General features: G+C 44.0%; 1 protein-coding gene across 1 annotated transcript; it reads left to right on the top strand.

The window, feature by feature from the left end:
- Positions 1-293: 293 nt before the first annotated feature.
- LOC141080038 (glutathione S-transferase LANCL1-like) lies at positions 294-9403 on the top strand. The gene is made up of 4 exons (XM_073565421.1): positions 294-557; positions 1005-1181; positions 4595-4667; positions 6491-9403. Exons 1-4 carry the CDS (start codon positions 309-311, stop codon positions 6565-6567), a joined length of 576 nt encoding a protein of 191 aa, XP_073421522.1. The 5' UTR covers positions 294-308; the 3' UTR covers positions 6568-9403.
- Positions 9404-25630: the final 16227 nt, after the last annotated feature.

The following is a 25630-nucleotide window of genomic DNA, read 5'->3' as shown; positions in this document are numbered from 1 at the left end:
TGAACATCTGGAAATTGGGAAAAACAGACCCATATTGTAACAAGAGGTATCGGAAAAACGAATCAGTATATTAACATCCAGCAACTCTTGTGTGCCCGGCAGAAGACTTGAGAAAACAAGATTTGCAGTATACTAGTCTGGTGGCCAGGACACACCAGCATTCTGTCGCTGCCCTGTTCCAACAATGTGGACATTACACCAGGGTTATGTGAATATTTTTGCTCCATTTTACGTTTATGTTGTAGGAGAGGGATCGCTTCAGTGTATGCATCTACTAATTTAGTATAAATCCAAGTGATTTACTAACAATGTTGTATTTGGCTTCTGGTAGACTTAATACATTTGTAGTAAAAATATTGTTTTATTCTCCGCAGCCTGAATGTTTTGTCAGTAATGAAAAGCTGCAGATCCTTGTTCGGCCTAGTGTGGAATTTGTCCGCCACCTCAAGTATCCTTCTGGAAACTATCCTGCCTGCATTGGGGATAACCGGGATCTTCTAGTACACTGGTGCCATGGCGCTCCTGGTGTCATTTACATGCTAACCCAGGCTTACAAGGTACTGATCTCATTTTTTGAAAATTTAATAAAATATTGCTTGAAAAAGAATGAATAGGAGCTGAACGGAGTTTGTCGGACCCCCAAGGATTTTATTTTTGCTGAACTATTATTCTGAGAGCTCATCTTTGTCGTTGTAGAGAAAAACTTTTTAAGAATAGAAGGCATCATTACGTAATTTTAAAAAGCATGGAAAACATACAGCTGTGAATATTTTTAAGCAAAAAATCCAACATTTTATGTTATGTAAATTTTGTCCACCTGTTGTTTTTACAGAATTTTCTAGAGTTGGGAGAATTTGTTTGCAGGCACTCCTGTTCAGCGGTCACAGATTACTGACCTGGCTGATAGACTGAAGTTCTGCTAATCGATTTTTCCCATTTCTAGGATTCACTGCTCAAAAAGACCCGTGTAAAAAAAAAATACATATACATATTTTTTTTCTCAGGTTTTTCAGGATGTTGAATATCTGGCAGATGCTGCGCAATGTGCTGAGATCTCTTGGCAACGTGGATTATTGAAGAAGGGATATGGCATATGCCATGGAGTAGCAGGGAATGCCTATTCTTTCCTTGCAATGTACAACCTGACGCATGATTTGAAATATTTGTACAGAGCGTGCAAGGTGAGTGGTTTGCAAACGCCTTTTCTACCACAATACTTTCAATGAATGACAACTACTCCTGAGTTTTCCATTGAAGAGGAATTTAGATGATAGACATTCATGGTGTCTTCTATATGACTTGGTTATTTCCTTCACAGACAATAATGGTGAGAGCGTTGTATATGCAAGGCTGGTTATACCCTGTTTGTCCACTGCCTTGCCATGCACCCATAGAGCTTATACTGTAGATTCTGACAAACATACTTTGTACTTAAACGTGAGACCCCCAATTTAGTCTTGTAGTAATAATAATAATCTTTATTTATATAGCGCCAACATATGCCACAGTGCTTTACAGTTTAACAGTTTCAAAACACAAGTCATATGTAACAACATTAACAATACAATAATTAAAGCAAAATTAGACAACCCTGCTCGTGAGATCTTACAATCTACAAAGAGGTGGGGGGAGATCCAAAGTACAGGTGTATTTACAATGATGCTCCAGCCATCTTGAGGGAGCGGGGGATAGATGGGGATAGTGAATGGGCTACACGTGCGCACACTCACATAAAATGACTTTGAGTAGTGAACATGATGGGCCGCTCTGAACAATTGTGTTTTGAGGGAGCGCCTAAAACTATGCAAATTGTGGATAGTCCTAATTTTTTTGGGTAGTGCATTCTAGAGGATTGGCACAGCGCAGGAGAAGTCTTGGAGTCGGGAGTGGGAGGTAAGGATTAGTGCAGAGGTTAGTCGAAAGTCATTTGCAGAGCGCAGCAGTCGATTAGGTCGATAGACCGAAACGAGACCACTTAATAGTGTTGCAGTAGTCCAGGCGGGAGTGGATAAAGGCGACAGTGAGGGGTTTTTGTTTCCATGGTGAGAAAAGGGCGGATTCTAGAGATGTTCTTTAGGTGTAAGCGGCAAGAGATTGTATATGGGATGTGAAGGAGAGATTGGTGTCAAACATAATACCCAGACGGCGCACCTGCTGCCGGGGTGTTATTATTGTGCCCCCCTACGGAGAGGGAAATGTCAGGTTTAGGGAGGTTAGAAGAAGGCGGGAGCAGAAGAAGTTCAGTTTTGGGGAGGTTGAGTTTCAGATAGAGGGTGGACGTGATGTTGGAGACTGCGGACAGACAGTCACTGGCGTTGTGTAGTACAGCGGGGGTAAGGTTAGTGGATGACGTGTATAGTTGTGTCATCAGCAAAAAAATGGTACTGAAAGCCAAATCTGATGGTCTGTCCAATTGGGGCCGTGTAGAGAGAGAAGAGAAGTGGGCCAAGGACTGAGCCCTGAGGTACCCCGACAGTGAGAGGGAGAGGAGTTGAAGTGGTTCGCTGGAGGAGCGGTCAGAAAGATAGGAAGAGAACCAGGAGAGAGCAGTGTCCTTGTGACTGGAGCCTAGAGAGTAGGAGACGGTGGTCAACAGTGTCGAAAGCTAAAGAAAGGTCTAGAAGAATGAGTAGAGAGTGGTCACTGTTACATTTCGCTGTCAGAAGGTCATTGGTAACTTTGAGTGCAGTTTCAATGTGAAGGGTCTCGGAGGGAGTGAGTAAAGAGGTAACGGGTAAGGCGGGAGTAGACTAGGCGCTCCAAGAGTTTAGAGATGAAGGAGAGATTGGAGACTGGTCTGTAGTTTGTGCAGGATGGGTCGAGAGCGGGTTTCTTTAATAATAGAGTAACGATGGTGTTTGAAGGAGGATGGGAAAATACCCGAGGAGAGGGAGAGATTAAAGATTGTAGTTAGGTGAGTTGTTACGAATGGAAAGAGAGACTGGAGGAGATGTGAGGGAATGGGGTCGGTAGTGCATGTAGTCTGACGAGAAGAAGAGAGGATTCTGGAGACTACTTCTGTGATGAGATCAAATGTGGAGAGTGAGCCAGGGGAAATGCAGGGAGCGATGGGAGTCCCAACACTTGTAATATTCTTATCTGTTGTCGGGGGGGGGGGGGGGGGGCAGGGCAATATCCTTGTACCAAACTCCTTAGATATGTATAAATGCACCTGGTGATGGCTATGAGTAACATGCTGGAATGAAGTGACCATGCGATTTGTGTGTGTGTAATGGGCATGCTCTAAGTCTTATTGCACTGCATCTATGTGTCTTTTTGCATCGTGCATTTCAACATATCCTACTACTTTTGAGCCACAAGAGAATGCGGCGGCAAATTAATTCACACATTATCTTTGGTGTTATGCCTACATTACAACATCATAAGGTAAGAGTCCACAGCATGGCTGGGATCAAAGTTTATCTAACCCTGGTTGTCACAGTGGAGCCCTGCTGTCTGTCACTTCTGAGTCCTGTTGATCTGCAAGATGAAAGGAACTCTGACTAAAGGCCCCGTCACATACACAGCGAGATCGCTGATTTTGTGACGCCACAGCGATCTCGCCAGCGAGATCGCTGTGTGTGACGGGGATCAGCGACCGCCCCCCCGCCGGGTATCACTGGTCGTGCAGCATCGTCCTGGGCCATTTTTTCATCATTGCTCTCCCGCTGGCCAGCGCGCATCGCTGCGTGTGGCAGCGGGAGCCAACGATCAGTGAGGCTCCCTGGTAGCTAAGGTAAATATCGGATTACTAAGCGGCGCGTCACTTAATTACCCGATGTGTACCTTAGAAACCTGCGTGCTCGCAGCTACCGGCACGAGCATGCAGGTTTCTAAGGTACACATCAGGTAACTAAGTGACACGCGCCGCTTAGTAACCCGATATTTACCTTAGATACCAGCGTCCTCGCTGGTGCTGATCGCTGGTGAAGCTGCCTGTTTGGCAGCTCACCAGCGATCATGTAGCGAAGCACCAGCGATCCTGACAAGGTCGTATCATTGTCGGGATCGCTGTTGCATCTTTGTGTGACGGGGCCTATACATGTACTTTGTGGTCTATTGAGAGATGGAAGGGAATTTATAGATAACCTAATTGTAAAATAGATCCTCAACGTGTGATCAGTGTCAGTCCGGCCCCTGGGACACCTAAGATCAGAAGGGTGATGATGGTGCCATGTTACGGCACATCAGTGTGGCTGAGCTGTGGAGCCAGGCACACTGCATTTGTGGATGATCATGTGCCCAGTTAACTATTTTCCCTGCTGATCACACTTGTCCCAGTTTAAAGTTTAATTAAGGAGAGTTCAGGGTTTTGTTTTTGTTTTGTTTTTTTTGTTTTTTTTCCAGAAAAACCCTTAATACAGAGATGTGAAAAAAAGGTGCAAAATATTAAACTATATGGCTTTTTATGGAATATTTTACATGTTGGCTTGCTTGTGGACCAACATGCAGGACATTTTCTGTAGCTGCCAGTTCATTTTGATGAGAAGTATGTCGCCTTGCTCCGTTCTCAATGGCGGTTAGCAGAATAAGATTAATTTTTGTTAGTAATTGTATAATTGCTTAAAGCATTGATATTGGGCTCTTTTGTCAGTTTGCAGAGTGGTGCATGGATTATGGAGAACATGGCTGCAGGACACCAGATGCTCCGTTTTCCCTTTTTGAAGGTATGTAAAATACTACATTTTGACATGTCACTGCCTTGATGCTACCTTGAATCACAGGAGGGTATGGTATGGTCATACTGGCTATCACCAGGATGGTTATAGTGAGTCTCCAATAATAGAAATGGTGAAAAGAACTTACAGGGATTTTCCCACAAAAGTGGTGATTTAATCAATAGGTAATGGAAGATTAAGTATTTCACAATTTGGGTGTATTTGCAGAGCTAAGCCGATAATGGTGCCCATGAAATATTAATAAGAGAAGACAAATGCTTGAAAGACAGTCAGGTGGTGGGGTGATTATAATGGAAAGTTTCGTTCCCTCTGGGTTTAATTTTTAAACCCTTAAAGAGAATCTGTCAGTACAATCAATTCTCCTAAGCCGTCTATATGGGTACGCAGGTCATCAGAAGCTGAAGAAAATCTCTGCAAGAACATCTTAACCACAGTTTAGTATCCCCTCTGGCACCTGTACAATCAAATGTCCCCTAATCCCGCTCTAAAAAATAATCTAATACCCACTTTTCACATTCTAACTAGCCGCCCTCCCACCGTAATCATCACAGTGGTGATAAGGTGTTGCCCAGTGCTGCTAACTTCCCATTGGAGGCGAGTCGTCCGAAGAACATTATTAAGCCCAAATATTTCCCGAGTCACTTGTCCTAATTAAGAGGACATGTTATGACCCAACAGACCCTGCCTGTTGTTGTGCACCTCATCTGATGGAGAAGCAAAAAGCACTGGACTACTTTTTGAAGCTTAGTTGACCAGGTCACGGCCACACATTTAGCTTTCAGCCAAGCTTCATGCAAACATCACGGTACATGAAACAATAGATTTTAACCCCTTAGGTTTGTAAAAAAAAAAAATGCATTAGTAGTCACTGAGATATGAGAACCGCATCCCCCGATGTGTGAAAATGCAGCAGCTATCGGCTGTACACTATAGCTGACATCATCAACCACAATCGGTGTTGGCACAGACCATTGTTGTTTAATTCCTTTAGATTCTGCTGTTGATAATCATCTAGAAGCCATAGTCACTGAGTGTGGGGGCTCCCTCCTTAACCCCATTGGCACCCTAATATCAGGATTGTGTGATCTTGATGGTTGACAATGCAATTCACGGTCAAATAATGACCTTGAAGCCTGCTGACTATAGTGACCTGTCCAGAAGTTAGCAACAATTTAGGTGGTAAAAAAAAAACATTTTTCATTCCGGTCATGCCACTTTTGAATTCTTGAAAAACACCGGACAAGTTAGTAACCTACCTGGCAGCAGTTCTGAATATGTTGAGGGTGCTGTTTTAAAAGCAATATCAATTTTGGGTGTTTTGGAATATATAGGACCCCAAAATTACTTTAAAAATAACTAGGTCCCTTTAAAAAAAAAAAGTTTGTAAAATTCCTTGAAAAAAAAAAATGAAAAGTTGCTACTACATTTTTAAACCTTGCATCCTAACAAAATAAAAGACCATTTTACAAATGGTGCTGATGTAAGGTAGACATAAGCTAAATTATATGAACTTTTTTTTTTTGTGTGTGGTATGACTATCTGGATTAAAGGGATAAATTCAAAGTTTGAAAACTGTTTTGGTCTTTTTTTTAATTTTTGTCAAATTATAGTTTTGTAAGTAAATGTCAAACATATTTTACCTAAAGTATAATGTGTCACAAAAACTAGGGGTTAAAGAATTAAATTTCCGTGAGCGGTGTAAATCCCCTCTGCCTACCTCCTCTCACGGTTTGTGGTTGCAGAGGGGAGTGTTCTGGTCATTTACAGCATGATTCCATAACTAATTGCTGTTTCTCAATGCTTTCTTACAGGGCTGGCTGGTACCATTTACTTTTTAGCAGACTTAATGGATCCTGCAAATGCAAAGTTTCCTGCTTTTGAGATCTAGCTCCTGTTCCTTTTCTCTAAGCGGTGCAGCGGGGGTCTGTTCATGTCTTCAGCACTTAGAATACTTCCTCTTACCCCAAGAGTCGAAGTTCATAGATGTAATGTTTTCAGTGAATATGACGAGTGATGTCATTTTGCAGCTCTTTGTTAGCATGACAACGCTTGTCAGATGAATCTGCGTAGCGCTCAGCAGCCGCCTTGCTTCCCGTTACAATGGAGAAGATGTTAAGCAGTGATTGTTCTGCACAGTGGACCGTCTCTCTCGCCCTTTTTCTCTTCTTCCTGATAACGGAGGCCATTGTTATGTTTTTTTTTTAAATGCTACTTGTGTTTCTGTATATTACATGGACTTTCAGGAGGAAAAACTGTACTAATAGTTGAGCACGAACAGTGATATAAGTGTTTGGAGCACATAACGTTCAGTTTTTGTAAAACGCTATCTCAAAAGAAAATCTGAAATGTTTGCATTATTCCACACATGTTTTATTTGCTAACCTATTTGGGTCATTTATTATTATTTTTTTATGGTGCAATATGACAGTCTTACAACTATTATGCGGATGTTCTGAAAACAAAATTCATGGGGACTAAATATACACAGTTTAAAGGTGAAGTCTCCAAATAACTGAAAAGAATGCAGCATGGGTAGTAATGATGGTTGGTGATGACCGTTTTTCTGTGACATCATTTTGTTCTAATTTAAAGGGGTTGTTTTATTTGGAGCACTTACAGCATCTTCACTACACATTGTTTTTCTTTTTTTTTTTTTTTCTCCACAGCTTCTGTCTAAATCCATATATCAAGCTGGGGACGGGCAGAGTATGGGGGTAGTAGTGGTATGTAGTAGGTCTGGGCGGAATCGAACAGATCTGGACTACATGTTTCTTTTATACATATATAAACATATACCTTTGGGTTAAATATGTATTTTACACTAAAAAGGTCAATCAATAGCAGAGGGTTTTAAATCTTCGGAAAGTTTCACCCAACTTAGTTATTGACATTATATTTTTTATTCCATAAATCAGTAGTAGGCATGGAAATAAGCCACTTTGTAATATATCTGATTAATCAACTTCTTTCTCCTCCTGGAATGATCTTCACTCAATTCAGGAGTAAAATCTGTTTGCAGTCAATACTGCCACAACTTCTGAAGATTCAGTTGCATATTAATCCTTTTTAGACGCGTGGAATTGCAATAAAATCCGCAGTGTAATAGAGTAACAGGGATAGTCAATGGGAATTTGAGAATTGGTGTGCACATGCTGCGGAAAAATCCGCGCCGATTCGCTTCATTTTTTTCCCCGCAGCATGTCAATTCCTTGTGCGGAAATGCAGCGTTTTCTGCACCCATTGACTATACATGGAGTAAAGCAAATCCACAAATCAAAAAACGAATGACAATCCGCAAGTAATCAACATCCATTCCGCATGAAATCCGCAAGCATTTTGGCCTGCGTTTTCTGCCAAGAGATGCAGATTCTGTGCGGAAAATTCCGCAGGCCAATCCACAACATGTGCACATACCCTTAGCCCGGGGTCACACTTGCGCGCATTTCTTGCATCGCACTCGCATCAAAACCCGGCACTGCCGCTGGCACTTGGACCAGAGTGTGCGGCTGTATAGAAATACATGCAGCCGCACACTCCGGTCCGAGTGCCAGTTACTGATGCGAGAGACTCGCACGAGTTTCTTGCATCACATTCGCAAGTGTCAACCCAGCCTTCTCTGTAAGCCGGATGCACAGTGTTAGGGATATGGCTGCATGTAAACACTGTTGGTATTGCAACTCGGCTCCACTGAAGTTAATGGGGCCGACCTGCAGTACCCGACATGGCCAATCTACGAGGGTGGTGCTGGGTTGGGGGCCTCATTTACTTGTTTATGGGAGGCTCTTTTCACTTTGTGTTTGACCTATATGTTTTCAAACACATCCTTGGTGTCCCATTTGTTTAATGGAGGGCAACAGTCTTTTTGGACTCTATTGGCCTGGTATATTTGGGTTTATATTTTATTTTTTCTTTATGCTTTTCCATACAATAACAAAAAGGTATCCCGCGTAAAAAAAAATCAATTTGCTTTAAAGACGTTGGCATTCTTCAGAGCCTCCTGCTATACGTGTAGATGTCTGACAAAATGGGTCAGAACGGAGCCTTAATTGTCTGCCCTCTAAAAATGGGCTAATTCTCTTTATCTGGTCCTTTAGTTTTCAGTAAAGTTGCCAATTGTGCTGCAGACACCTGGATCAGTTTATTGCGACTGTTCTAGACACAACATAAAATCCAATATAGAAGAAAAGAAGTGATGAAAGCGACACTCCGGAACGCCAATAGCAATGACCTAACATTTCAGCCCAAGCATGAGAATAGCTCTACGGAAAGACTGTAATTGACATCTGGAGTGCATGGTTCTTGTTTTGTTTTTTCTTTTTTAGAGGGCTGCTCCTTTCCCGAAGGGGGGGGGGATAACAAAAACCTGATTTAAATGATGTCATGGGTATGTGCACACGCTTTAGCCCATCAGGGAGTTACTGGGGCAAACATGGAGAAAGGGACGGTTTGGGATCAGGGAACCCTTTTGTCGTCACTTCAGTAACTTTTACATGTAAGAAAAAAAAATTACAATTAATTACATAATATGTGGTTGTTACTGTGGCCTGTATTGAAATGAAGGAGCTGAAAAATGTATTTTGTTGATGTTGTTGTGTTCCTAAACTGCCAGCAGGTGGCAGAAGAAATGTGGTGGTTAGGTGGGTTTTTCAGGGAGGATACACTTACAATGACATGTACGGATAGCAGTGTTTCTAGACATTTATTCATTAAACAGGTATTACTGATTTGTCTGTCATGTGTCACTGTATTCGAATCATGGTAATCATTGACAGTATGATAAATACTTTACATTTCTTTAATGCTTAATTGTTAAGGCGTTTACCAGCGCATCCTCTGCTGTAGAAAGTTGCTTTCATTTAATCGAGCATTAGGGAAAACTTGTCTGGTCTCCTGATACTTTTTATTTATTTATTTTGCATTCGATCTGAAATTATCTCGGCATAAAATATATATATAAACACAAATTCACATGACTCTGTTGGTCGAAAAATAAAAATGTTATGGCTCTTGGAGGTGGGGGGGAGGCAAAAGTGCAACAAAAAAAAACCTAAAAAATTATCTGGTACTTAAGAGGCTAATAAAGCTGAAAATTCGCATTGCCTGGAGTGTAATATTAGAGTTATATGGCGACTTTGACAGCGACAGCTGTCACATGAAAAAAGTTTGCTAGGTATCACTGCTACATCGCAATGTAAGTGAATGGGCGGCATTGTGTGACCGTTACAAGCAAGTTGCAAAAAAATCCATCACGGTTGCTTTTTTTTTTTTCCCTACTGCCTTGACACAATACTCTTGGTCACTCTGTGGCCCCCACTGGCTGCTATTGCACTGCAGTGTCGCTGCGCCACCTGGCGAATTTTGACTGTGACAGATGTCGTGGCCAAAGTCGCTGTGTACTCCTACCCTTGGGGTTCGCCCGCATTTTGGATATCTTGCATCCTTTTTGTGGCTGCAAACCGAAGTCTGCGCTAGCCAAATGTCACCAGCCTGTATAGGACACTTGTCTGCAATTTGTGGCTCTCCAGCTGCTGAAAAGCCACCATGTTGTAACATTCCTTTATTATTCACTTCAGCTCCCAAAATCACTAATCGATGGCCAGCTTTAGATCTCAGTCTTTGAAGTTCTGGTCATAAAAGATGTTTTCTCACTTCTGAACTCCATTTTCAGCTTCAATTGAGAACGCTATTAACCGGCAGTTATGGGGTTAATGGCGTTCTGACGCCGTGCAGCCGCTGCACTTAAAGCCTCGCTGCCGGAAGTAAGTGAACTGGCTATAGAGAGTGGCGAATGTAACTGTGCCCCCGGCACTGACTGACAGCTGGCCCTAATGCTGAGCTGGCTGTCTGTTCCGGGTGCGTGGTAACATCCGCTGCGCTCTATGCACCGATCAAAGACTGAAACCGTGCTGATGTCACCCCTATGACTGGAAGAGCAATGCTGCGGGGGAGAGAGAATTTCCTCCCTGTAGCTGGGGTCTAAGTGCGGCAGGCGCAGGGTGTCAGAACGCTATTAACGCTATCTGCAGGCTAAAAGCATTTTTACATGACAGGTTCACTTTTAAAGACTTGAGTCTTATACATTATTGTATCTGTATTTTTTCTATTTTGGGTTTGGTTTTTTCCCCCCTATTTTTTATTTGTGCCTTATTCCTTTAGGCTGTGTACCCACGTAAACGTTTTTTCACGATTTTTAAGCGTTTTCCCAGCAAAAACGCATACAAGAACCATCCCATTCTTTTTAATGAATTCCGCATTTTTTGTGCACATGTTTTTTTTTTCCACGAAAAAAACGCATTGCGGTAAAAAATGCAGCATGTTCATTACTTTTGCGGAAAAATCTGCGTTTCTAACTACAGTATAAGAGCAGAAGGATGCTCCTGTAAAAAATGTGCAAAAAACGCATAAAAACGTTTTTCCTGCATATGTGGGTACACAGCCTTAAACTGATTTTTTTTTTAAGCCCATTTCATGTTTACCCGTTTTTATTTATTTTTTTTACATTCACTGTGGGAATTTTTAGGCTATGTGCACACGCTGCGGATTCTGCTGCGGTGTACAGTACTACTATAACCTATGAAAAACAAAAACCGCAGCATGTCACTTCTTTGTGGAGAATCCGCAGGGGATTCACAACTTCTCCATTGTAGAGGTTTTTATAAACCTTGTAGAGGTTTTTATAAAATCCGTGCGGAAAAATCCGCAGTGTGTGCACACAGCCTTAGAGTTTCCATGTTTACAGCTGATTCCTGAATTGCAACGTTTAAAAAAAAAAACAAAAAAGGCGTTAGTTTTGCGTAAATGTACTTAATTCACCTTAACCCTCAACCCCTAAAAGTGATTTTATGTACATGTGCAAATTTTAACGCAAAGGTTTTATACGTTTCTGGAAACGTGCGCTTCTTAAAAAAAAGTTAACATACGAAAGGATCATTTTTGTGTAAAAGTTCATTAACGCTGTGCGCCTTTTTGAAGAATTTGGTGCTTAAAGAAAAAAAGGCAACGAATGGCACAAGACAAAAAATAATGACTTAATTAAAAAAAAAAAAATCTGCAAAAGGTGAATAAGGTTGTTAGCCTCGAGTCCTCGTTTATGGAAATGAGTATTTTAGGTTCCTGCCCATTGTCAGGTTCTTGATCCATCTTTACTCTCAGGCTATGTGCACACGCTGCGGTTTTGACTGCAGCAGTTCTGCAGACAGTGTACAATAACATGTTATCCTATGGGATTTACATTCCGCTGTGCCCATGCTGCAGATTTTTAACTGCGGAAAAGCTGCGGTTTTGAATCCACAGAAAGAATTGACATGTCAATTGTTTCTACGGATTCTGCTGCGGTTTGCCACCTATTCCATTGTCCAGGTGCCAAACCGCAAGCCAATCGGCAGGTAAAACCTCAGGTCATTTTACCTGTGGTTCCGCAGATAAGAATCCGCAGACCAATCCGCAGTGTGTGCACATAGCCTTATTCTCCAGAATTCTTAGCACACCTAGAAAAATGTGTCCACTGTCGCATCTCGGCAGACATCTATGTAATTACTGGAATATGATTCATACAGTATGTACAATGAGTACATGTGCTTACCCAAACTGTACATACTGCCTCCATCCCACAATACCATCCCAGGAAGGATTTCCCCTGCCTTCATTCCACAATACAGGAATGGGATTTTAATATCCTATCTACGTAATAGAAAAAAGGAAACAGAATTTTGCCCTGTTGAATTTGAAATATCCTAAATCTGCATCCATTTTGTATCTGCGCACAAGCTCTTTTTCAGGCAGGCAAACCTACTGAGGAAGACACTTTAGGAATTTTTTTTTTTTTTTTTGCTTCTTGAATGAGTTTTTGATGTATTTGACTTCAAGTGTTTTATATTTTTAAGAATTTTTTCTTTGGGGGTGGCATTTTTACTGTCTGTTTCAAGATATGTATTTTTATTTTCAAGAAATTGCTAGCGGGTTTTAGAGCAAAAATGCACATAGACACTCGGGCACCTTGTATTCTAAGGGATCCACTAACTGAAACATAACATAAACTTGTGTGGATGCGGTCTCCTGTCTTGTCCTCTAGTGTATCCTCGTTCCTCCGTAAAGCTGTCTTTCTATGAATTGGTTAAACTTCTGCCTTCTACATTTACCACGTACAAGGGAGGGCAGCGCACTGATGGTAAAATGCTTGGAGGTTTTCGGTTCTGGGTGCCTGTGATTGGTGGTTCTGTGTCGTTTTGCAGTCAATGGACTTTTGTCGCAGCCCATTGCAGTTATACAGAAGGGGCTGGGTTGCCTGACAGTAATTTAATATGGGATTTGGTCATCTAGCTCAAGCTTTTTGGAGCAGGGCCCATAAATAGCTGTAGAAATGCTGCTGAGGAATGTCAGATGTACAACAAATGGGCTGCACTAGAACCACAGTCGGTGGCTTCTAAAGAGCAAATTATGCACTTTTACCTATATAAAATTCCTCCATTACAGCTTTCCATTAGAAAATTACAGAGAAGGAAATATTTGATCTCTTACTGATTTTGTAAGTTTACCCACTGACAAAGACACGAACAGTCTATAATTTTAAGGGTAGGTTAATTTCAACATTGAAAGAATATAACATTTATTTATTATAGCACCATTTATTCAATGGCGCTTTACATGTGAGGAGGGGTATACATAATAAAAACGAGTAAAGTAATCTTAATACAAGACACGACTGGTACAGGAGGAGAGTGGATCATGCCCGTGAGGGCTCACAACCTACAAGGGATGAGTGAGGATTCAGTAGGTGAGGGAAGAGCTGGTCATCCAATGGCATGGTCGATTGGTGGTTACGGCAGGTTGTAGACTTGACAGAAGAGGTAGGTCTTCAGGATCTTTTTTGAAGGTTTTGGTGGTAGTCGAGAGTCTGATATGTTGTGGTAGAGAGTTCCAGAGTAGGTGTGTGATGTGCGGGAGAAATCTGGTATGCGATTGTGGGAAGAGGAGATTAGAGAGGAGTAGCGAAGGAGATCTTGTGAGGATCGGAGGTTGCGTGTAGGTACGTACAGGGAGACGAGATCACAGATGTATGGAGGACTCAGGTTGTGGATGGCTTTGTATGCCTTGGTTAGGGTTTTGAACTGGAGTTTGGGTAATGGTGAGCCAGTGCAGGGATTAACAGAGGGGAGAGGCCAGGGAATAGCGGGGGGACAGGTGCATTAGTCAAGCAGCAGAGTTTATAATAGATTGGAAGGGTTCGCGAGTGTTAAAGGGGAGGCCACGGAGCAGGAGGTTGCAGTAGTCAAAACAGGAGCTGATGAGGTCATGGACTACGGTTTTTGCAGATTCTTGGTTGAGGAATGTACGGATCTGTGAAATGTTTTTGAGTTGAAGTCGGCAGGAAGTGGAAAGAGCTTGGATATGTAGTTTGAAAAAGAGAGTGTCAAGGATTACCCCAAGGCAGCAAGCTTGTGGAACTGGGGAGAGTTAGCAGCCATTTATTTAATGGATGTCTGTTAGGGGGGTTGAGTGATAGGGGGAAAGATGATGAATTCTGTTTTGCCCATATTAAGTTTGCGAAATCTAGCAGAGAATAAGGTTGAAATGGCAGACAGACTTTGTGGATTCTGGTTAGTAGGGATGTGATATCTGGTCCACAGCTATAGATCTGTATGTCATCAGCATAGAGGTGATATTGAAAGCGGTGAGATTCTATGAGCTGTCCGAGGCCGAAGGTGTAAATGGAGAAGAGCAGGGGCCTAGGACTGAACCTTGCGGGACTCTGACGGATAGGGGGCGAGGTGAGGAGGTGGTGTGTGAGTGGGAAATGCTGAATATGCAGTTTGTTAGGTATGACGAGATCCAAGATAGGGCCAAGTCTGTGATGCCAAGAGATGAGAGGGGCTGTAGTAATAGGGAATGGTCCACTGTGTCAAAAGCAGAATACCGGTCCAGGAGGAGGAGGACAGAGTAGTGTTGCTTGGCCTTGGCGGTTAATAAGTCATTGGTGACCTTAGGACAGTTTCAGTAGAGTGGTGCAGCCGGAAGCCAAGATTGTAAGCGGTCGAAGAGGGAGCAAGAAGAGAGGTGAGAGGACAGTTCAAGATGGACGTGTTGTTCCAGTAGTTGTGTGGCATAGGGAAGAAGTGATATAAGGTGATAGCTATATACAGAGGATGGGTCAAGAGCGGGCTTTTTGAGGACATGTGATTGAGGCATGTTTATATCAAAGATGAAAATCACGTAACATAGTTTTGAAGGCTGAAGGAAGACCTTATGTCCATCTAGTTAAACCTAGTTTTAGTGGAGCTGTTCTGCATTGTTGATCCTGGGGAAGGCAAAAAACCCACAGAGTAGAAGCCAATTTTCTCCATAGGGAAAAAAATTCCTTCCCCTAAGCTGGGTCAACCATCTACCTATAATATTATGTTATTCGTAACCTTCTATACTGTTACTCACAAGAAAAGCATCCATTCCTTTCTTAAATTCATTCAGTGAGTTGGCCATCACCACTTCCTCAGGAAGAGAATTCCAGAGCCTCACTGCTCTTACCGTGAAGAACCCTCTTCTATGCTGGTGCAGAAATTGTCTTTCCTCCAAACAAAGAGAATGCCCCCTTGTTCTTGTCACAGTCCTTGGTACAAACCGTTCATTGGAGAGATCTCTGTATTGCCCTCTGAAATACTTGTACATATATATTAAGTCTCTCCTAAGTCTTCTCTTTTCTAGAGCAAATAGACCTAATTTTGATAACCTTTCTGGGTATTGTAGTGAACCAACTCCATTTATCATTTTAGTAGCCCACCTTTGAACCCTTTCAAGTTCAGTAATGTCTTTCTTGAGCACTGGCGTCCAATACTCCAAGTGTGGTCTCACGAGTGATTTGTACAGAGGGAGAATTATGTTTTCATCTCGTGTCCCCAGACCTCTTCTAATGCATCCCATGACCCTATTTGCTTTGGTGGCAGCTGCCTGACACTGGGCACTCCAATTTAGCTTCTTATTGACTAAGATGCCCAAGTCTTTTTCCATGTCTGATTTCCCCAGCAGTTTCCCATTTAGTAAGTAATTATAGCATCTGTTTCTCCTTCCCATGTGCATAACCTTACACTTATCTGTGTTAAACCTCATTTGCCGTTTTTCAGCCCAATTCTCCAATTTACTCAAATCTGTCTGTAGTTGCAAACTGTCCTCCTTTGTGTTAACTACCTTACATAGTTTTGTATCATCTGCACATACTGATATTTTACTGTGTAAGCCATCCACTAGATCATTAATAAATATATTAAATAGTAGGGGGCCCAATACAGAACCCTGTGGTACCCCACTAGTAACCCTGGCCCAATCTGAGTATGCCCCATTAATAACCACTCTTTGCTTTCTATCACTAAGCCAGCTACCTACCCATCAAAACACATTTTCCCCTAGCCCAAGCTTTCTCATCTTACTTACCAATCTTTTATGTGGGACAGTGTCAAATGCTTTAGAGAAGTCGAGATAAATGACATCCAATGATTCTCCTTGGTCCATTTGAGAGCTTACATCCTCATAGAAGCTGATCAGGTTAGTTTGACAGAAGCGATCCTTCATAAATCCATGTTGATATGGAGTTAAACATTTAGTAACATTGAGATATTCCATAATGGTATCCCTTAGAAACCCTTCAAAAATTTTACCCACACCAGATGTTAAGCTTACCGGCCTATAGTTTCCAGGTTCCCTTTTACACCCCTTTTTGAATATTGGTACCACATTTGCTTGCCGCCAATCAAAAGGAACAGACCCTGTTTCTATAGAGTCTTTAAATATTCATAGACTGTATAAAATTACATTTTTTTTTTTTTTTTAAGTATATTAATGTTAAGATTAACCTACCCTTAAAACTATAGACTATTCATGTCTTTGTCAGTGGGCAACTTACAAAATCAGCAAGGGCTCAAATAATTTTTTCCATCACTGTATAGTATGGTCTACTGCTCCTCAAACTGAGGTGACCCTACTACGTTTTTATGGGGCATTCTGCTTCAAGGCATAAAGTGACCGTGCATGGCGCTCCTGTAAATTTACAACAGACGGTAACTGTAGAAAAGACATGGACCACACATCCAAAATGTATACATTAATCTTTGTACAATAATGTACAAAACTGAGCATGGTGTTCTTGATAGACATTATGTTCAGAAGGTATGAATCCCACCACCACGTCACGTCAAATATTTTAAGTTTGGGGACCCACTAAGAGGTTCGCCGTGACGTGTCAGTGGGCTTGACATAGTTTCATCGTAATGTTAACATATAGCCTTGCGTTCAGGTTTGTAAATTGTGTGGCTGCGATCTAATTATAATGTGCAGTCCTTTTATTTAGAACTGCTTCTGTAAACTTATGTTGTGTACCTCCTTGTACACTATCACTTATTTTTCCCATGAAGGATACATTAATACAAGTTTTTTTTCCACAGACAGCTCTGACCCAAAATGCCAATTTCGCATGTCCATTGCACTAACTAGCATCCCTAACACGGTACAAAGATATATATCTTTCCTGTAACTAGATTCCCAACAATTTGCATGAGACTCGCCCATTCAAGTCTATGGATGCACAAAAAAGTAGGATACCATACAGTAGTGTATCCGATTTTTACTGAAATTTATTTTATGTAATTTACTCATTTATATAGCACCATTAATTCCATAGTGCTTTACAGACATTATGCACTGTCCCCGATGGGGCTCATAATCTACATTCCCTATCAATTTGTCTTTGGAATGTGGGAGGAAACCAGAGAACCCGGAAGAAATCCACGCAAACATGTGGAGAATGTACAAACTCCCTGCAGATGTTGTCCTTGGTGGGATTTGAACCCAGGACCCCAGCGCTGCAAGGCTAACCACTGATCCACCATACTGGAATTCTTGTTTATTAACTGATTCATAAAACATTCCATACGGATAACAATACAGATGACAAATCATGTTTTTTTTTGTTTTTTTTTTGGTGAGATGAAAATTGGCTCTATTTTTCTCTTGGAATATGGTCGTGTTCTACTGAAAAGCAATAGCTCACCTGGTTGTATGCTTTAGTCGGACAAACATTGAATTTCATGGACCAACCACGTCTATAATTTGCATTTGTGTGTCGCAATGTGCACATGAGCTATATACCAATGACGCTAGCACTGTCTCATCTTCAGAGCGAGAGACAGATCGCAAATAGGGTCTTATTTGGGCAACAATTTTAGAAAAAGTTTGCACAATTGTGCTTACCTGGTTGAGTTGTGCGCACACAACTACTGATGACGCTTAAGGCTGCTGCAGACCCACGCGATGAAAGCATAAGTAATGGAGAAACAAATGGGTTAATTTTGCGCTGCCATTGAAGAAAGTATGAAGGACCCCGATTTAGTGCTTTATTTGTCAATGCATTTTGAAGTATATAACTTCTTCATCTGGACAGGATCATGATGTAGTTCTGTATTTGTATATGCCATATTCGATAAAAAAAAGTATATTTATCTGTTGCGTGGAACTTATTTATTATTAAAATGTGGTTTTCCAACTGGTAAAAACACCTATCAGTGAGTTAGACTCAAGTCTATAAATTTCACCTGTATATACTTACAAACTCCAGTTGATCCATCAGAAAGCAAAACACACTCTTAACCCCTTAACTCCCGGAGCTTTTTAGTTTTTCGCTCCCCTTCATTCCAGAGCCATAACTTTTTTATTTTTCCGTCAATATGGCCATGTGAGGGGTTATTTTTTGCAGGACGAGTTGTACTTTTGGACGACACCATTGATTTTACCATGTAGTGTACTCGAAAACAGGAAAAAAAATTCCAAGTGTGGTGAAATTGCAAAAAAAGTGCAATCCCACACTTGTTTTTTGTTTTGGCTTTTTTGCTAGGTTCACTAAATGTTAAAACTGACCAGCCATTATGATTCTCCAGGTCATTACGAGTTCATAGACACTAGACATGTCTAGGTTCTCTTTTATCTAAGTGATGAAAAAAAAATTCCAAAATTTGCTAAAAAAAAAAAAAAAATTTGCGCCATTTTCCGAGACCCGTAGTGTCTCCATTTTTCGTGATCTTGGGTTGCATGAGGGCTTATTTTTTTGCACGCCGAGCTGACGTTTTTAATGATACCACTTTTTTGCAGATACGTTCTTTTGATCGCCCGTTATTGCACTTTAAACATGTCTAGGTTCTTTTTTATCTAAGTGGTGAACAAAAATTCCAAAATTTAAAAAAAAAAATTGCGCCATTTTCCGAGACCCGTAGCGTCTCCATTTTTCGTGATCTCGGGTTGCATGAGGGCTTATTTTTTGCACGCCGAGCTGACGTTTTTAACGATACCACTTTTTTTGCAGATACATTCTTTTTAATGCAATGTCGCGGCAACCAAAAAAACTTAATTCTGGCATTTTGATTTTTTTTCTCGCTATGCCGTTAAGGTTAATTCTTTTTTTTAATTGATAGATCGGGTGATTCTGAACACAGCGATACCAAATATGTGTAGGTTTGATTTTTTTCTTTAGGCTGGAGTCACACTAACCTGTGCAAAATACGGTCAGTATTTTACATGCGTAATACGGATGACAGACCCCTAAATAGTGCTCCGTATGTCATCCGTAATCAAGGTGTGGTCGCGTATTTTGCGTATGTGAGCATCCGTATGTAATCCGTATGGCATCCGTATGGTGAGATTTTCTCGCAGGCTTGCAAAATGGACATATAATGGAGCCCTATGACAGTTTTAATAAAGAAATGAAAGAATAGATATAGACACATATATATATATATATATATATATATATATATATATATATATATATATATATATATGCATTCTATGTGTCTATATCTATTCTTTCATTTCTTTATTAAACCTGTCAGTGTGAGTTTACTGTATAGCGCACTGAATTGCCGGCATTGCTAAAAGACACCGGGTGCGTATTTCTCGCAAGTCACACGTGTGGTCCGTGTGTAATCCGTATTTTTTGCGCACCCATAGACTTGCATTGGCGTATTACGGCCGTAGTACGCTGACAATCGCAGCATGCTGCGAGTGGCACGGAGCGTATTATACTGAGGAGAAATATACGGCTGGTGCGAGGGACCCCATAGAGAATCATTGGTCCGTGTCTAATGCGTGCTTTTAGCGCCTCTCACTCTCCCGTATTCCTCGCCAGTGTGACCCCGGCCTTATTGTTTTATTTTGATTGGGGCGAAAGGGTTGTGATAAAACTTTTATGTTTTTTATTTTTTTCTTAATTTTTAAACACTTTTTTTTACTTTTGGCATGCGTCAATAGCCTCCATAGGAGGCTAGAAGCATGCCATACTTGATCGGCTCTGCTACATATAGGCAATGCACAGATCAGGTTGAGTGTAGACAGCCATTGCTCAATCTCGGCATGGATAGCTGTCCATAACTGTTGATCTGTATGGCTGCAATCTCCAAGGCATATTAATTTAAAAGCTGCCTGAGCCGTGGCTGCGCAGTACAGAGATGGGATTCCCTCTGCAGTGTTGTAACATCTGTTTCATTAAGGCAGAGGTTGAGGGCTCAGGTGGAGGCTCTAAAGGAGTTGGAGGAGGCAGAAGCACTGGAGGAAATATTAGATACAGAGATTTGTTCTGCAAGCTCTGAGGATTCCAAGACTTGGTGTCTAGTGCTTTAAGTCTCTATCCCCTGGTGTGTAGTAGTTTTGTTCTCCAACTCAAGCTGTTTAATAGTTTAGTTCTTCAACCCCTGTTTAGTAGTTGTCCGTGTTCTGGTTTGCATTTGTTTAGTTCTGCAATCATAGCTGACTAGTAGTTTAGTTCTCCAACTCCTGTTGTCTATTAGTTTAATTATCCATACTATGGTGTTTAGTTCTACAACCCGAGCTGTTTAGTTCTCTGATTCCTATTGTCTAGCAGTTTAGCTATCCATCTTATGATGTGTAGTGGTTCATTTTTCCATCCCCAAGCGCCCTGCAAGCCTTGGGAATTGCAAAACTTGTGGAGCAGACCCTTCCATGACTGCCCTTACAGCCACCAGAGACAGCCACCAGAGTCACCCAATGCCCTTTCATCTAGCTGTAATTCCCCTGTCCATGCTTGCTCATCCAGGTGTCATTGTTGAAATGTACCCTGGCAGACAGAATTCTTCAGGGAACGGGTGATGTTGTCTGCGACTTGTTGCTGTAGCGCAGGCACATCTTTCTTAGAGAAGTAAAGGTGACTGACAGGGCCGCACCTATAATGACGCCATTTGAGCCAGTGGCTCAGGCGCCAGACAGCTGCTGTGCACAGGGGGCGGCATTATGCACTCTGCTACCAGCAGCACCTACAATTTAGCCTGCACGCTGGTGCTGCTGGTATCGTAAGAAAGGATTGTAATTGATGAGGTCACAGGAGGGAAGGAGTCAGGGCCCTGGATCATGTGACCCCTGACTCCTCCACTCCTGTGACCTCATCACAGGTCCTGTGCGCATCAGCCCTTGGTCTATCGATCATCTCCATCCCTGCTCTCCTCTGCTGCTATGTTCTATTCTCTGCCACAGGACCTGTGATGAGGTCACAGGAGTGGAGGAGTCTAGGTCACATGATCAGGGGCCTCAGTGTATGCAAGACTCTGCTGTGCTGGTTGTCATCGTGCTAAATGAGGTGAAGTTTATGTGTCAGGAGGGGTTTACAGGGTGGATGTACCAGAGCTGCACGTGTGTGAGGTGTACGGAGCAGAGCCATGTGTGTGCGCGAGGTGTACGGAGCGGAGCCGCGTGTGGTGTGTGCGTGAGGTGTGTGGAGCGGAGCCGCGTGTGTGTGCGTGCGTGAGGTGTACGGAGCGGAGCCGCGTGTGTGTGCGCGCGCGAGGTGTACGGAGCGGAGCCGCGTGTGTGTGTGCGCGCGCGAGGTGTACGGAGCGGAGCCGCGTGTGTGCGCGCGCGCGAGGTGTACGGAGCGGAGCCGCGTGTGTGCGCGCGCGAGGTGTACGGAGTGGAGCCGCGTGTGTGCGCGAGGTGTACGGAGCAAAGCCGCGTGTGTACGAGGTTAACAGAGCGGAGCCGTGTGTGCGAGGTGTACAGAGTGGAGCTGTGTGTGTACGGGGTGTACAAAACGGAGCCCTGTGTGTATGGAGCGGAGTCGCGTGTGTACGGAGCATGTGTACAAGGTTTACTGAGTGGAGCCATGTGTGTACAAGGTGTATGGAGCAGAGCCGCGTGTGTATGAGGTTTACGGAGAGGAGCCATGTGTGCGCGAGGTGTACGGAGCGGAGCAGCGTGTGTACGGGGTGTACGGAGTGGAGCTGCATGTGTGCGAGGTTTATGGAGCAAAGCCGCATGTGTACAAGGTTTACGGAGTGGAGTCGTGTGTGTACAAGGAGTACAGAGCGTGGACACGTATGTAAAAGGTGTACAGAGCAGAGCCGCATGGGTATGAGGTTTACGGAGTGGAGTCGTGTGTACTGAGTGGAGCTGTGTGTGTGCGAGGTGTACAGAGTGCAGCTGTGTGTGTGTGTGAGGTGTACAGAGTGGAGCCGCATGTGTACGAGGTGGACGGAGGGGAGCCGTTTGTGCACGGAGCGGAGCCGTGTGTACGGAGTGGAGCCGCGTGTGCGAGGTGTATGGAGCAAAGCCGCATGTGTACAAGGTATACAGAGTGGAGCCGTGTGTGTACAAGGAGTACAGAGCGTAGCCACATGTGTAAAATATGTACAGAGTAGAGCCACATGTGTACGAGGTTTACGGAGTGGAGCCGTGTGTGCGAGGTGTACAGAGTGGAGCCGCGTGTGTACGAGGTGTACGGAGCGGAGCTGTGTGTGTATGGGGAGTACAAAACAGAGCCTTGTGTGTACGGAGCTGAGCCGTGTGTGGTACGGAGCGGAGTCGCGTGTGTGCGAGGTGTACGGAGCAAAGCCGCATGTGTACAAGCTTTACTGAGTGGAGCCACGTGTGTACAAGGTGTACAGAGCGTGGCCACGTGTGTACAAGGTGTACAGAGCAGAGCCGCATGTGTATGAGGTTTACAGAGTGGAGCCATGTGTGTGCGAGGTGTACGGAGTGGAGCCGCGTGTGTACAAGGTTTACGGAGTGGAACCGTGTGTGTACAAGGAGTACAGAGCGTGGTCACGTGTGTTAAAGGTGTACAGAGCAGAACCGCATGTGTACGAGGTTTACGGAGTGGAGCCATGTGTGTACTGAGTGGAGCCCTGTGTGTGCGAGGTGTGCGGAGCAGCGTGTGTACGGGATGTATGGAGCGGAGCCGTGTGTGCGAGGTGTATGGAGCAGAGCCGTGCGTGCGAGGTGTACAGAGTGGAGCCGCGTGTGTACGAAGTGTACGGAGCGGAGCAGTGTGTACGGGGTGTACGGAGCAGAGCCGCGTGTGTATTGAGCGGAGCTGCATGTGTGCGAGGTTTATGGAGCAAATCCGCAAGTGTACAAGGTTTATGGAGTGGAGTCATGTGTGTACAAGGAGTACAGAGCGTGGCCACGTATGTAAAAGGTGTACAGAGCAGAGCCGCATGGGTATGAGGTTTACGGAGTGGAGTCATGTGTGTACTGAGTGGAGCAGTGTGTGCGAGGTGTACAGAGTGCAACTGTGTGTGCGAGGTGTACAGAGTGGAGCCGCATGTGTACGGGGTGGACGGAGGGGAGCCGTGTGTGTACGGAGTGGAGCCGCATGTGCAAGGTGTATAGAGCAAAGCCGCATGTGTACAAGGTTTACAGAGTGGAGCCGTGTGTGTACAAGGAGTACAGAGCGTGGCCACATGTGTAAAATATGTACAGAGTAGAGCCGCATGTGTACGAGGTTTACGGAGTGGAGCCGTATGTGCGAGGTGTACAGAGTGGAGCTGCGTGTGTACGGAGTGGAGCCGCGTGTGTACGAGGTGTACGGAGCGGAGCTGTGTGTGTATGGGGCGTACAAAACGGAGCCTTGTGTGTACGAAGTGTACGGAGCTGAGCCGTGTGTGGTATGGAGCGGAGTCGCGTGTGTATGGAGCGGAGCCGCGTGTGTGAGAGGTGTACGGAGCAAAGCCGCATGTGTACAAGCTTTACTGAGTGGAGCCACGTGTGTACAAGGTGTACAGAGCGTGGCCACGTGTGTACAAGGTGTAGAGAGCAGAGCCGCATGTGTACGAGGTTTACAGAGTGGAGCCATGTGTGTGCGAGGTGTGCGGAGTGGAGCCGCATGTGTACAAGGTTTACGGAGTGGAACGTGTGTGTACAAGGAGTACAGAGCGTGGTCACGTGTGTAAAAGGTGTACAGAGCGTGGTCACGTGTGTAAAAGGTGTACAGAGCAGAACCGCATGTGTACGAGGTTTACGGAGTGGAGCCATGTGTGTACTGAGTGGAGCCCTGTGTGTGCGAGGTGTACGGAGCGGAGCAGCGTGTGTACGGGATGTACGGAGCGGAGCCGCATGTACACGGAGCGGAGCCGTGTGTGCGAGGTGTATGGAGCAGAGCCGTGCATGAGAGGTGTACAGAGTGGAGCCGCGTGTGTACGAAGTGGAGCAGTGTGTGTACGGGGTGTACGGAGCGGAGCCGCGTATATAAGCGTACGGAGTGGAGCTGTGTGTGTGTGTGGGGCGTACAAAATGGAGCCCTGTGTGTGTGAAGTGTACAGAGCTGAGCCGTGTGTGTATTGAGCGGAGCAGAGCCGTGTGTGTATGGAGCAGAGTCGCGTATGTATGGAGCGGAGCTGCGTGTGTGCGAGGTGTACGGAGGAAAGCCGCATGTGTACAAGGTTTACTGAGTGGAGCCATGTGTGTACAAGGTGTACAGAGTGTGGCCACGTGTGTGAAATGTGTACGGAGCAGAGCCGCATGTGTAAGAGGTTTACGGAATGGATCCATGTGTGTACTGAGTGGAGCCGTGTGTGTGCGAGGTGTACAGAGCAAAGCGCATGTGTACAAGGTTTACAAAGTGGAGCCGTGTGTGTACAAGGCGTACAGAGCGTGGCCACGTGTGTAAAAGGTGTACAGAGCAGTGCTGCATGTGTACGAGGTTAACAGAGTGGAGCCATGTGTGTGCGAGGTGTACAGAGTGGAGCCGCGTGTGTATGGAGCAGAGCAGCGTGTGTACAGGGTGTACGGAGCGGAGCTGCGTGTGCATGGAGCGGAGCCGTGTATGTACAGAGTGAAGACGCGCTTGTGCGAGGTGTATGGAGCAAAGCCATATGTGTACAAGGTTTACGGAGTGGAGCCATGTGTGTACAAGGGGTACAGAGCGTGTACTTTTTAACCCAATAAATAAATGCAGGCTGATTGGACGCCATTCTTTTTTTGAGGTTCACACCATCAGAGTGTTCCATCCCCTCTCCCTCAGAGTAACAGTCATATACCGGCCCCCAGCCTCTCCCACCACTTCCTTGACCGCTTATATGTGTTGCGTCCACACTTCATGTCCTCAAAATTGACAAACAGCTTCTATCTTTAACCAATTCTCGTGGCCTTTCACAACTTTCAAACATCTGAGACACAAGGACGGTAAGGGTGTGTATACGCTGCGGATTTCCCTATGGGAAATGGAAACTGCAGTGCAGATGCTGCGGAATTTTCGGCGGTTTCTAAACCACGGAAAGAATTGACATGTAGAGTTGAGCGAAACGGGTCGAAAAATTTCAAAAGTCGCCGACTTTTGTCAAAGTCGGGTTTCATGAAACGAAACCCGACCCTAGGATGAGGTCGGCCACGAGGTCGGCGACTTACGCGCCAAAGTCGCGTTTCAAAAGTTTGTTTTGCGCTCTTTTACAGCCAATCAGGATCCACGGACACTGTGGGCAACGTGATGACATAGGCAGGGGTCACCACCATCTTTCAGAAGGGCATGCAAGTGATTGGCTTGCTTTGGTGGGCGTCACAGGGGGTATAAAAGGGCTTGCACGCCGACCGCCATCTTACTTCTGCCGATCTCAGTATAGGGAGAGGTTGCTGCTGATTCTGTAGGGAGAGCCTTAGGCAGGGAAGAAGACAAAAAAACTGCTTCTGCTGCTAGCGAT

The sequence above is a fragment of the Dendrobates tinctorius genome, unplaced genomic scaffold, assembly GCF_039654945.1.
Source record: "Dendrobates tinctorius isolate UK_male_01 unplaced genomic scaffold, ASM3965494v1 ptg000737l, whole genome shotgun sequence".
In the NCBI taxonomy this organism is placed as follows: domain Eukaryota; kingdom Metazoa; phylum Chordata; class Amphibia; order Anura; family Dendrobatidae; genus Dendrobates; species Dendrobates tinctorius.
This window is presented reverse-complemented; position numbering and strand designations above follow the sequence as displayed.

What these genes read in the sequence shown, in the direction of transcription:
- LOC141080038 (XM_073565421.1), top strand. Translation starts at nt 309, where the DNA reads ATGTTGTATTTGGCTTCTGGTAGACTTAATACATTTGTAGTAAAAATA. An exon ending in ATTTGTACAGAGCGTGCAAG is followed by an intron (nt 1,182 to 4,594) that starts GTGAGTGGTTTG and finishes CTCTTTTGTCAG; the next exon opens with TTTGCAGAGTGGTGCATGGA. An exon ending in TCCGTTTTCCCTTTTTGAAG is followed by an intron (nt 4,668 to 6,490) that starts GTATGTAAAATA and finishes GCTTTCTTACAG; the next exon opens with GGCTGGCTGGTACCATTTAC.